Source organism: Lepisma saccharinum, chromosome 5 (genome assembly GCF_977018435.1).
Source record: "Lepisma saccharinum chromosome 5, izLepSacc3.1, whole genome shotgun sequence".
NCBI lineage: Eukaryota > Metazoa > Arthropoda > Insecta > Zygentoma > Lepismatidae > Lepisma > Lepisma saccharinum.
The window spans coordinates 28,249,253-28,263,594 of record NC_139233.1 but is presented as its reverse complement, the minus strand read 5'-3'; the positions used below and the strand labels follow the sequence as shown (position 1 = coordinate 28,263,594).

At 40.2% G+C, this 14,342-nt stretch overlaps 1 protein-coding gene across 1 annotated transcript in view; it reads left to right on the top strand.

Moving 5' to 3' along the window:
• The window catches only part of LOC145988270 (uncharacterized), a 45,858-nt gene that overhangs the window by 12,554 nt on the left and 18,962 nt on the right, over positions 1–14,342 (top strand). Inside the window, exons 2-4 of the mRNA XM_083123135.1 lie at positions 238–424; positions 5,203–5,344; positions 7,760–7,946. Coding sequence (XP_082979261.1) covers positions 238–424; positions 5,203–5,344; positions 7,760–7,946 — 516 coding nt within the window. The remainder of the gene's footprint in view (positions 1–237; positions 425–5,202; positions 5,345–7,759; positions 7,947–14,342) is intronic.

Sequence of the window (14,342 nt, the reverse complement as noted above, 5' to 3'; positions counted from 1 at the left end):
GTTAAACATTCGCTGCCTTGAGTTGATTTTGAAGAATAATTGTTCTGTATTTTTTTCTGAAATATCTGGAAGCGCTAAGCCAGTGGTTGCCTTGAGGTATAAATAGCCGTTAAATTTCTGCTATTAAAAATAATTGAATTTCTGTTTCAACTAACCTAACCTATTTAGAGGTATAACAGTTACAAATTTCACAATGTATCAACCTAAGCACTGAATTTCTCGTCCCTTTTCTTCCAGGAATCTCTGGACTGCAGAAGATTCAACCAGCCTCACGTGTCCAAGTCAGGGTCGGCCCAGAGCACCGACTCGGCTGACTCCGGAGTATATGAGTTAGACGAAGAGTATGGCTTCGTCATAACAGAACACTCAGCACCGAACCTAGTGCGACAAGTGGAAGAAGAATTCAACCCTTCGAGGGAAATTGGTAAGTGCTCTCCGTTCAATCTATCTTACTGTAGGTCTCTTCAGTTCTTACGGCGGGCGCTCTATAAACTGGTAAGGGAAGTGGGGAGTGGGGACTACGCCACAGACCAACCAGACAACAGCGGTGGCGCCGTGGCGGGAATAAGTACTACGTGAACCTCGTTCTACACACCGCACCCGAATTGCGCACGATTTTGATCGAACGTTGCCACTTTGATAGCTTTAGAGTCTGTGCGCAAAACTGTTTTTTTTCTTTAGACAAGAAGAGAGAGAGAGAAATTAGAAATAAAATAGTAAATCTCTTAAGGATTAAATAAAAAATATAATTTGACCAGTAAATGTAGCAAGTCAAGATACAATTTTCATACCAATTTACATAATACAGTAAGTCACTATTGATGTTTTCAAGATACAATTTTCATACCAATTTATTCAAACTCAGAAGTTAGGTTAGGTTAGGTTAGAGTAATGACTGCACAACAAACACTTCTGTCAATCGAAGCTCGTGATCTTCGGTATAAATACGGAGATACACCGACCATTACATTCTAGTCCAACAAATTCATCCTCTATGCCTATCTAATGCTACCCTTCCAGCAAGAACACGTGTACGTCCACACACACCCACAAACAAACACAACAGAAGTGAGAACGGCTTGAGAACATTTTACATCTGACAACATCGCCTCATTTTTTGTGCGCAATCCTGTACATTGTGACAGTTTGTCAACGGCTTATCAGATACCACTGATAAAACCGGAAAAGTGTGCGCAATCCGGCTGTAGCCCTTTCTACATGCTGCTGCGTTTCTTATCGCGATTGATTGGTCGGTTCCCCGCTCCCCACTCCCTTGCCAGCTTGTAGAGCGTCCGCAGTAAGAACTGAAAAGATCTATATCAGTAGCATACCCAGGAAGGGGACGATGAAGATTAACCTCCCATTTAACCCATATTGTTTTAAAAAAAATAAACAGTCATGTACACATGTAAAAGATGGTAAAAAACTATAAACGTCCCCGTGCACTTTGCACCATGGCACGACGCATATATAGGGCGAAGTGCGGGTAGGGCCCCACACATTCTATCCATCTCGGCCATGTTGGGGGGTGATGTGATCAACACCACGCTCCGGCCGTCTTTACCCCCAGGTAGCCATTTATTTGAGGCTGGGTGAGCCCCAGGGCCGGTTTATGTGGGGGCAAGGTCGGAACAATTCCGACCTTAGATCGCCCACCCCGGGAATCGAACCCGGGTCTCTCGCATGGCAGTCAGATCGACTAGACTACCGCAGCTCCTAAAATATACCTAGTTGTGCCATAAGTTCTGTCCCTAAGTGCACGAGCTCCGGCTTAAAAAAAAGTCATAATACTTCACGTAAAAATATTTCCTGGACGTGCTACTGCAAACTTTACAATTGTTATTGTTTGCTTACAGTAATGAATTTTGAACTAACTCTCTGGCATTACTAATTCCGAATGTTTATAGCCACAGCAACATACGTAAGTTTTCGTTCTTCTCTCTCTCTTTTCTCCTGAACGTGTCTTACACCTCTCTCTCTCTCTCTTTCTCTCTCTCTTCCTTTCGCTGCTTCTCTTCCACACACACACTGACAGCTTCAACATCATTGGATTGACGTTCTCTCTGGAAACAAATTCAAGAGGTGTATGCTTATGAATTATTATCATAATTATTATTTACTTGCAGCAGGGGATTTTGTAGCATAATTTTTTGAATTTCTGACTGCCGCCTAATGTTGAAACGCTAGCAAACAAAGGATTGCGTAAAAGTAAAAAAGTAAAGTGCTGCCCCTGTGCTTTGCACCACGCCATGAAGGTGTATAGGGTGTGTGGAGTTAGGGCCCCACGCTTTCTTGATCTGCACCACGCCCCTGGCCGCCTTTAGCCCCCAGAGTTTTTCCAGGTACCCACTTTATACAACGCTGGGTGGGCAACAAAGGATTGCGTTCTCGGAAAAATTATATATTCTTCAGATTTAATAGTACTTCAAACACAAAGAACAAAAATATAATCAACAAAAACAAAGAAAAGTAGAAAAGAAAGTAGGCAGAAACAGTAAGATCAGGAAAACATTAATTAGTGCATTCAAAACGTTCACACAAATTCACATAATAGAAATTGAAGCGAAACGAGCAAGGGGGACAGAACTGGCAATAATAAATATTTAAGACTCCATTTTATGACATAACACGCCTTCTGTTAAAATACTGCTCGAAGTATGTGAAACAAATGAAGGTCTGGGACAACAACGTAATCGTTCCACTCTTATGAAACTTATTTATAGAAACATCAATTTCAACCCTCCGCCCCTCCCCATTCATTTGCGGACGTGAACGCACGCAAGGGTGCGTGTTATACTAAAAGGAAGGGTTGACGGCAATCGATGCCTGCGTGTACGCGTATATACTCCATGGAATGTAAATATTACATGCACTTTCGAAATGGGTAACTGGAGTACTTGTAGGTCGCAGAATATCGACTCCTGTATTGCGTCTCGGTGTTTCTTTTCCCGTTTCTGGGAGACGATCGATTCGATTAAATTTTCACATTCCTTAGAAGCATGGAAAGATCAACAAATGAACGTCGAGCAAACAAGAAATAAGTTCAAATTGCAGACCAGAGTCGGGGTTGTTATGAAAGGGATTTTTCCAAAGGAAAAAAAAAAACTGAATTTATGCTTTATGAATATACGTGCAAGTGTTTGGAATTGAGAATTCACAAAGAGAAAATGCATCAGGTATGCATATCGTGGCGATTTTGTGTAAAGTTATTACTAATGTTCAATGAATATGCTATCAATTAAGACGTCTTCCGTGAAGTGGCCTAATTATGTTGTGGCTTGGGAAAATGCCAGATTCTCTCTACATGAATTTTGATGTTTTTCTAGTGTAGACGAAAGTTTAGTATACTTTTCCTGGTATTATATTTTTCCTTCCTACAGTAGCCTACTTCTTATTGATAAGAAGGCCCGTACCCAGGAGGGGGGCCATGGGACCATGCCCCCCCCTCGAATCCTGAAATGTTTAAATGTGAACCTATAAAAAACTACTAAAATAACATCGTTGAATTTTCAAATTTGTATAAATCTGCATCAATTAATGTGTTTATTGTGTATAAGTTTCCGGCCTGCAATATTGGGTAGTTTTAATTTTATAATAATTGATACAAGGCTCCCAGACGTCCGATTCACCGATTTAGTCAGGACAGTGCGTTACTTTTAATCACAGTCCCGACTTTTTCAAACTGCAGTCGTGATAGAAAATGTATCTTTATTATAATTTTTTTGTTAACTCACATTTAGACATGTTCTTTATTGTAATAATAATTGCTAACACGCTAGACTTAATTTATAAATATATTATTATCTAAACATAGAATTATCATGACTTTTCAAGGCGCTCGCATAAGAAAATTGAAGGAAATTTGAAGACATTGTTAATTTGGGAAACACAGAACTATTTGAACATTTCGGGTCTGGCCCCTCCCTAAAAATAAATCCTTGGTACGGGCCTGTTGATAAGACCATTATTTTTACAGAAATCAAGTTATTTATTTACATCTGAATGGTATGAATTTCCATCTCTTCTTACTCCTTGAATGTGATGACATGCAGTGAAGTTAAAACTTGTCATGTTTCTGCCACGCCCGAAATATAATTAACATACTGTGACTAAAATGAAATTATATTTGTGAAATATACTTTTTTAGATTTCATTTTCAAGGAGAGAGTACCCCGCCCTTACCCCACCTTCCCGAGGTCCATGCTTACTATTATCCCGGTACGATAGTACATATTACTATTCTACGACAGATGTTCCAGTTTTGTTAAAAAAAATGCTTGATAACATATCAGTAAAAATTTCCTCCGGATGAAGATTTCTGAAGCCAAAAATTTCAGAAAACTGGGAAATATCGAAATATGTGAGAGAAACAGGGAAACACAAGCACTTATCAAACAAGATATAGAACAGATAATTATATTTATGTACTGCATATCGAGGTTGAGCTTAGGCTGCACTACCACCTAACCCTGGACAATTACATGTATTTATGACACTGAAATAAATTATTTAACATGAAAGATTTTATCGAACATAAATGAAAAATAATAATTCAGATACTACAATGAGTGACCCATACACACACACACACACACACACACACACACTTACACACACACACACACACACCACACACGCCGGCCTCCGTGGCGGAGTGGTTAGCAAATCACGCTACGTCGCAATTGGTCCCGGGTTCGAATCCCAGCTTGGGCATGGGTGTTCTTCGTGAGTGTCCCTTCACCGATTACATCATATCATCACTCATCCCCATCTTCGAGATTAGCCAAAAGCGGCAGAAATACGAAGTAAAATAAATCAAATCAATCAATCAATCAATATCCACACAACTTACACACAAACATACATTCCCAATAGTGATTAAAATAACACATACATACTGTATTTTCGAATATTCGTGGCATCAGCTAGGCGATCGCAAAATACAGATTATTCTTTGGTTGTTATTGTTTGTTAGACGGAGCAACAATCGATGTCGACAAGGGCTTATTCAGATTTGTTACCAAAGTAGGTTAAGATCAGGTGATCGTGACGGCCACTGTACACTCTTCACCTCCGTCTAGGAAAGAGGCAAATATTTGGTTACATTGTGTGCGAAAAGAAATTAAAGATTGCCATTGAGTTTCACTTCTAGCACTTGGTCGTATCCGACAGTAGTAGATAACGGTTGTTCATTTATTTCAGATTTGACTATCACTGGCCAGGCATGTCCGCGCATGCTCAGTGGGTACCAGAAGAGTCGCTTGGAGGAGCAGGAAATTATTCACAGGCTACAGGAGGAAGGACTCATCGCCACGGCAAAAAACAAGGCGGCAGGAGGGGTCAGGTAAGATAATGAGATAAATTTGGTATTTGAAAAATTTCCAGTGAGAGTGGAGCTTCTAGTAACCACAGTTGAAGCACAGGGATATACATTATGTATATAGCCTCCCCCCCTTCCCTTTCAATTACCACCCTGGATAAGCCCATCGCAATCGCTAATTTAACTGCCTTCCTACGCTGAAATACAATGTGTTCTTTATGACACCGAAGCAACAAGGAGAATTTTCGGGAATGAACAAACTCTCCAATAAAGGATAATAAATTAAGAAGAACATTCCTGTGTAATTTCTTTCGGGCTCAAGTGTATTTCTCGAAAATTCCGTAACTGCTGACTTGCAATTACTCTTCACAGAATCGGGAGGGATTATTTGAGGTTTTAAGTCCACTTTACGTACGCACAGATAGGCTAATCGAGACTGCGCCTACAGTTTCAAGTGGAGTCGAAATCACTATGCACCTCCAGCAGATATCAAACCCGTGGATCCTTGATGACAAGGCGACGACGTTACCACTACGCCATCTGGAATATTTTGAGAAATATGTCAGTAGGAAAGAACAAAGTACACACGGAGCATAGATTTTTGCGGTATTTTTCATGGCATACAGCAAGATTAAGTGAAGTTATGGTGACGGGTCTGTCATAAACAGATACAAATTACCGAATTTTAGAAAAATCACATTTTCAATATTTGTCCCAAAAAAAAATATTAGCATTACTGGATGATAATTGTAGAAATTGAGCAAATATCACATTTAATGTAAAGTAATAAGCTGAAAAATATAATATACCTGAAAATATGTAAATATGTATAACATGATAATCACTATATCGTTCCTAACAGTGCAATTCGCATGCTGGTTACATACAAAGGAAAAAATTTGTAATTGTACAAAAACCAGGGTCCTGCTCATAGTAGGGCCCACTGAAGAGTACTCAAATGAGAATTTTAAAACATATATGCTTGTTTGTTGCAGTTTATTTTACAATTTCCTTTGGTCGATTGCTTCTGTACCATTGGGTGAAGCTTAACATCGAGTTTCCTATTTTCAACCTTCACGTACGACACGATGCCAGAACAATAGCGATAGCTGCTTCTTCCACATCCATTTTAAAGACTGAACAAGGGTTGGTGGAGTGCAAGGTGCTAATATTCACCCCGCCATTGTGGTGCCGTTTGATAGGTATTTTGAAGCGACGCTATTTGCCAGTAATTCTGCACAGGTGTCATGTAGAACGTCCACTGACAACGTAGCGTTTTATTGAAATTAAGCAAGCCCTGTTGGAGGTTGACACAAAAGTGTCGATATATTGACTATGTGGACAGCCACTGGGAACCGTTGAATAAATCAATGTCGGACGACCTAGACATGTATACACAACGAATGTGTTCATTCTAATTGACATTTTTGGTTCACGCCATTTTTATGCCTATTTAGGTTGATCAAGAGAATTGATGATGCTTACATGCAATCGATGAAGGAACTAATATTCACAAGTAAATGACATGTCCGAGAGTCGAACCTTAGGAAGAGAGACCATGAATCAAAATAAGTATCAAGAGACCCCAGACTCGATTCCTAATGAGAGTACATCTTCATTTTTTCCATTATACTTATATATTCTTCTTTTGAGCTTCATTTCTGCCACTTTTGGCTAATCACGAAGATGAGTGTTCATATGATGAAATTGAAAAGACACCCATTAAGAACAACGATGAAGAGATGATTTGAAAGACAGCATCTTACGTGTGTTGAAGTTATAAAACGTGAATTCGCCTATAAATTCTAAACTTATTAAGAAAACAATCACTTTCGACATATGTCTTTTTCAACAAAATTCTGCATTTGCATATAAATCCTCAATTTATTCATTACAGACTCGAGTGTGTTCTAGAAGCGGGACTCGATTCCGAAACCCAGCAGCTCTAATATATGAGATTTTTTATGTTGTTATGATGCAATCAGTGCCAACCTGAGTTGGTATTATATGAATATAATACCCTTATTTAATTAATTGAGGATGAAGGGAGGCATATTATAGTTAAAAATAAGAGTTGGATTATTTCGCAGTTAAGGGGGTATATTATTGAGAGGAAGCTGATAAATTTCATGTTTAGTGGTGAAGTTCCATTAATACCCCTAATAACATTTTTTTAGTATAAAATTTTATTGCGTTTTTAAGGAAAAAATGAGTTAAACCAACTCAAGAAATGTTTATAAAGTATAATAATTTTCATAACAGCTTTACTCTATAATTAAGCTCTATAAACATATATTCATATAAATTAACAAAATTACTATTAAAAATGAAAATATAAAATAAATATTAAAATAATTAGAATGAATTAGTTGAATATTTAAAGAGAATGTCGAGAAATTAATAGAGTGCATGTCGTACATTGTTGTTATTCTGTTTCAGTTTCGAGATAGTGGACGCCGATGCAGCGAGAAGGGACGAAATGGCGGCAAGAGGTGAGGCCCTGCCGTCCGCCCGTCTGCCTCCTATGAAACTCGAGAAGCTGGAGAGGAGAAGGAAGCAGCACAAGAAGGAATTCACCCCAGAAGACATCTCCCACAAATTGCAGATGGCTGAAGAGAGGCGAAAGGTAAGTTCACATTACGTCTTGTATGTGTTATTAAACGCAGCTCTTCGTGTGCCTTCATTAGCTCTACCACTGATTGGAAATAACAATTCCTTTTTCGAGTTAAGGTAACTGTGGCGGAGCGTGGTGTTGATCACACACCCTCCTATACAGTCCACGAGATGAAACAACAAAGCCACATTACTCGGCTCTAAATGAAGGGAGGCAAGGGCTGTCGCTTTATTGCTTTACCTTCAGTCAGAGATCACGATTCGGGCAGTCACCTTGTGCTGTGCTTTCACAGTAGAATCAAGAATGCCGGGGAGAGCGGAGGAACTCCTCATAGCTAAACCGCTGAGGCTGTTAGGTTTGGCAATGCAGTACAAAACAAAAACAAACCGTTTTCATGCAAACGGGTCTTTTTGGGTTGGTTGAAGGTCAATATAGCCTTTTCTATCAGCCTAGAAAACGCACAAATACTCAATGACAGCTTGGAACTCTCATCACTTGGAGAATGCAGCCCAGATGATGATACCATCATGCTCTATGTATTTTTATACCACGATGCACTACACAGGGGAGTGGCTTTACTTTCTGATTTGTACTGTTGTACTGATGCTGTTTAAAGAATATGAAAACTTCTTATTTCAAGGATACCCATGAAATACTTTTTGGGCAATTTTATATTGTCAGGGTAATACAAAACAACCGTAGTTGGGATTATTATCTTGAGCCGATTGGAGGAAAAGGGGTGATTTCATCCCTCTCCGGAGACGCTAAAAACTTATGATAAATCGTCAATTAAGTGAAATCAACCAAGATTACAACGATATTTTTTTGTATTATAACAGCCTATCAATAAGCAGTGATGCAGGTAAGAAAAGTACAATATCAGGAATCGTCAAAATCAGGAAAAATCCAAAGTAATGTATGTACAGAGACAATTACGTTGACGTATAAAATTGAGTTCGCCCCAAAAGCGTTGTAAATATAACAACAAACAGTAAATTAACGCAAAAGTAAATGGTGATCACAACCTCTCTTTGACGTCTAGAAAGGCGATCACCCCCTCTACCCGAAGATTAAAATGAAAAGCATGGTTGTATTTGTATCATTGCCTTTGACCCATTGCACGAGTGATCACACAGTAGTAGAAAATCGACATAAAACAACAAAAACCAAATGAGAAAAAAAAAGTCTAAAATTAAACGATCACCCTTACTAGCAGCAAGTCTTCATTAAATCAAAGGACAATGACTAAATGAAAGGTCACCCGCCATTGATTAATACCAGTTAGATTACCAGTACAATAGGGAATCACTATATTAATTATCGTTGTGCATAAAACAAAGAGATCAAGCTATATTATTTTCTACTTCCTCCAGGTAAACCTGCTAAATACCTTCTTAGTAGAACACCGATCAAAAGAAAGGAAATAATGTTCACAGAGAAATCCTTCGTGCAGGGGAAATGTCTCATGAATCTAATCGCGTGTAGATGCGACCTGGATTTTGTGTTCCGACTTCAATTCCTTTCCTTACAAAAGGAACCAGGACATGTTTCCGTTTGGGTCATGAATAAAACAACGGCTTCTCTCAATTATAGGCACCGCTTCCTTTTCTTAGCCTAATAATGTCAAGTAAACATTGTACTTTACATCCTGAAGTTCGAATCCCGGGTATCACATGGATGTTTGTGATGTTGATGTTGAAAAACCGTAGAGATAAGTAAGGAATTGGAAAAAACTAGTTAAGAGAAGTGTAATTGAAAAGCGCAGGCAAAAAAAAAAATTCTCAGGTGGAGAATTTTTCAAGCTATGTTCCTGCATGGAGCGGCTTTGGGAGTTAATCCAGCGTTTAATAAAAGAGTAACTGAAGTCAGGGCCGGCCCTAGGTCGGTGCGGGGCGTAGGACACATAACATGCGCGGGCCTATAACGAAAATTGTTGAGATTAATTTTAAAAACCGAGATCTCAGTCATTAATGAAATCCCGTAAACTTTCTCACAGGAAATAATCTGTTAACATTTTGGTGCAAATTTTACCCTTTTTATCCCCTAAAATCCCGTCTAATTGAAAATTCTGGATAAACTATTGCTCATTCTGAAAGTAATAAACAGTTATACGAGTATATTATATCGTTATAATACAGTTATCGTATATTACATATTTTGTGTAATGTGAAACTAGTATCATTTATGACTTCCATTTTCACTTTCAACTGCCTTTATTGGCATAATCTATTAGTTTGTCTACCAAAATTAAACTTTTCTTGTTCTTTGATGCAAACTTCTCATTGTAATCTAGAGACAAAGAAATTCTCTTCTCAATGCGCCGTAGTTGATCTCAAGTAATTTTTGATAAGTTTCAGCTTTGAAAAGCTTCTCTCAGCACTAGCTACATTGCCAGAAAAATCCTCAATGCAATGTAAATGTTTGGAAAGGAATCTATAAGATGCCGAATGTATTGCAGGGCTTGTTCTGCTGTTTTAATTTCTTGAGGTAAGAGATCACGAAACGCTTTCAGTTCTCAACATACTAGTAAATCACTGCCCTCAATATGACGACATTCGCCATGGCTCAATGTTATATCTAAATCCTTGGCTAATTCTTCTTGAGCCATACATCGTAGTCATGCATCTTTACGCATTGTAAATGTAGAACAAAATTATCATCTTACGACTATTTTTAATATTGTATTTTCCGATAAGGATAAATGCTTCATTTTTATTCAGTATGGGAATGGTCTGGCGCGGAGCCCCTGATGCGCGAGGCTTCAGGAGAGTGCCCGAGTTGCCGCCCACTAATGCCGGCTGTGCTTGGCTGATGTGCTGACTCCACAAATGGCCAATATTGAGACTGTGTGAAACCTTGCTTCCACATCATCCCATATCCATTCAGTGTATTGTTCGACCAGATATGCTTGCTCGAAATAACCTGTAACTATTATATACCGCATATTCATTCTTACAATTTTCACACAATTCTAAAATTTCGTTTAAGAAATGTCATGTCCAGGAAGGTAAGCCTGTTGGTGAATCAGCGCCTTTTGACATGTTAGCAAAATAATAGGAAGAAAATAAGAATACTTGTTTTCCCGTTCGAGGAAATGTACCTTTCAAGGGCAAGAAGAGAATGCAATGCCTTGACAGGCTTATTTCTGCACGCTAGGCTCAGATCAATCATTGATCTCGAAAGTTTTTCATTCCTGGTGGTGCTGTTAGAATATCAAGGCCAAACGACAAGTTCTCGTAGGTTGCGTAAGTTTACTTGTCTTCTGCATTACTGTGCACGCCTTCCTGAATAATTTAAAGTTTGCTATTTAGATGAAGGAACGACAAAATTGTATACAGCTTGAAGAAATAGCCGTCCTCCGTGGCGGAGAGGTTAGCATACCGCGCTACGACGCCAGAGGTCCCGGGTTTGAATCCCGACCTGGGGGACATGGGTGTTCTTTGTGTCCCTTCATCAATTTCATCATATCATCACACTATGCTAAACCTTATGTACCAAGGGAAAGTAAACTGTCCTTGCCCCCCCCCCCGCCCACGTTTTGCACCTTCGTTCCCCTAGTTTTGGAACCCAATCGCCACCACTGCTCCCACCTTTACCTAATCGCGTCGATGAGGATGAGTGATATGATGAAACTGATGAAGGGACATTCACAAAGAACACCCACACCCATGATTCCGTGATTCGAACTCGGTACTTCATGTGGCGAGTTCCTAAGTCGACCACTTGAAGCGCTCGACCACCTAGCTGTCTATATTCTTGTTTCTTCCCTATTTTTGTTTTACACCCCTCTCTCCTTTATCTATCTTTCTCCCATCCCTATCTCCTCCTCTCTCTCTCTTTCTCTCTCTCATACACACACTCGGCCTCCGCGGCGGAGTGGTTAACACAGCGTGCTACTACGCCAGGGGTCCCGGGTTCGAATCCTGGACTGGGCATGGATGTTCCTTGTGAGTGTCCCTTCATCAATTTCATCACTCATCCTCATCTTCGTGATTAGCCAAGAGTGACACAAATTCGCGAAGTCAATTATTAGTGAATTAGTTTCACAAGTTCGGAACAAAATGGACAAGTACACTATCCCATGAAAACTGCTACTATAGTCAGCCATATTACATATTCTTCCATCGTATACATGCGAAAGGGCCGCTACACAGTGCATGTCAAGAAAACCAACATTGGCACAAACAAAGATTATCGACGATGATAGTCCCGGAATTGAGAAAGGAGCAACTTGGAACCTATTGTGCGATTTCCATTACGTTATTCTGTTCGCGAAAGGAACGTCTTGGTCTCATGCGCCACCTGGGAGATTCCCCACGAACCAGCCACTCGCCAAGTCACTCTTTTGCAAATCCACTCAGGTCTTTCACCCTTTAAAGTCAAGTTCTCGCTTTCTTCCTGCTGTGCCTTTGAAACCAATGATTGATCATGGCTGAATACAGGAACGCAATTCTAAAACTTTGTCTAACGTGCAAGGGCATCTATAGAAAGCAATTCCAGGAAGACAGTCGGGAAATGTTCGTGCAAAAAAGGTTCAAATGATAAAGCTCACCGGCACATAACAGCATGCCGTGAAGGGATAGGGCATATGGGAGAATATGGGGGTAGGGCTCCACACATTCACAATCTCGGCTATTTGTGGACGCTCCAATCGCTTGATTGCCGCCAGGTACCCCATGTATTAGAGCCTGAGTGAGTCCCAGAGCCGCTCCATGCTAGGAGCTTTCCCGATGGCGTAATGATAACGTCGTCGCCTTGTAATCAAGGAGTCCCGGGTGGAAGCACATTGCATGTTTGTATTTCACTTCAAACTGTAGGTCCAGTCCCAATTAGCATACTGTGCATAAAGTGGACGTACACACTAAAACACCCAAGCAGACAAGAAGTCAATTTCTTGCAGGACATCGGCATTCGCTGTGAAGAATACCAAAAATAGAAAGCCTGTTATCCGACAATGAATTTCTGAGGGCAGTTTTAATTCTTTTTACAGCACTGAAGGACGGCTCTCCACTGGCTTTTGATGGTAAAATATGCACATAAATTCTCAGAGCTATTAAATGTTTTTCACTAATACGTTTTAAATAGTCACGGGAAAAGCATTGTTAAATGTTTCTCACTAATAAGTTTTAAATAGCCATCAGCTGGATTAACTTCATACTTTGCATCAATCAAGTGTAAATCCTTTAAAACATATTGAAAGTTGATGGTCCTTGTCACTTCCGCGTCTCATTTTTGTGCGCCCCCCGGACTTCCAGTCTCTAGGCTATAGCCTAGTGGTAAATCCCCCCCACTGATCCTGGGGCTAAGCACCCCTGGTCTCTGCATATCGTTAATTTTTGTATTGATTTGGTTTATTTTACTTCGCTTTTCTGCCGATTTTGGCTAATCGAGAAGGTGAGAATGAGTGCCCAGGCCGGGATTCGAACCCAGGACTTCTGACGTTCTGGCGCGCTGTGATAATCACTCCGCCGCGGATGTTTGCTGGCTTCTGCACAGCTACTCGTTTAGTCTATTGGATAGTAGCGCCAAGATATCTGAAACCTCGGAAACTAAGCACCCAGGTCCAGTTTGAAAAACGGACTTAACAACCTCGTGACTTAAACACTCGACAGTAGAACAACTGCTTCCATATCAGGGTTCAAATACAGTGGTGTATCAGTAGTAATTTCACACTTTCCCCACTTTAAAAAAAGGTGCTCTTGAAACGTCTTCGCTAGACAGAAAGAGGAGGTATAAAGCAGCCGTCAACTCGAAGGAAATAAAAGCAAGACATCCGCAGACAAAAACAGCCATAAAAGGCCTTTTCCTACATTTTCAAATATTGGTGTTAACTGCTCCCATTTTGTCAAGGATGAATGCAGCTGACGTGTTGTTCAAGCAACTGCAACACGTGACAAATCGGCATCTACTAGTGCAGAGGCGGAGAGAAAATCGATGTGGAATCCAGGATACATGTGTAATACGTGTGAGGTGGCGTGAGGAAAAGGTTCTCGCGTGCAATTCGTTGAACTTGCATACAGTAAGCCACTTGAGAACTTCAGAACAAGTTGAAAATACCTGTGACGTAAGAGGCAAGCAGGAATATGAGACCGTGGCGATAATGGGTCCGATAATAAGACGGGTATCTCAGCCTATATACATTTGACAGTGTTTCGTCCTCGTTTCGCTTTGAACACATCCGTTTTGTCACTTATTTTTCGTTATTTAGCGCCGATTTTACTTCCACTTTTTGATTAATCGCGACGATGAGGATGGGTGACGATATGATGAAATTTATGAAGGGACACTCACAAAGAATATCCAAGTGCAGTCTGGAACTCGATCCCACGGACTTCTGTGGCGAGATGGAAAGTCGACCGCTTAACGTACTCGGCCACCGAGTCGACAAGTTACGGTCTCAAGGGGTCT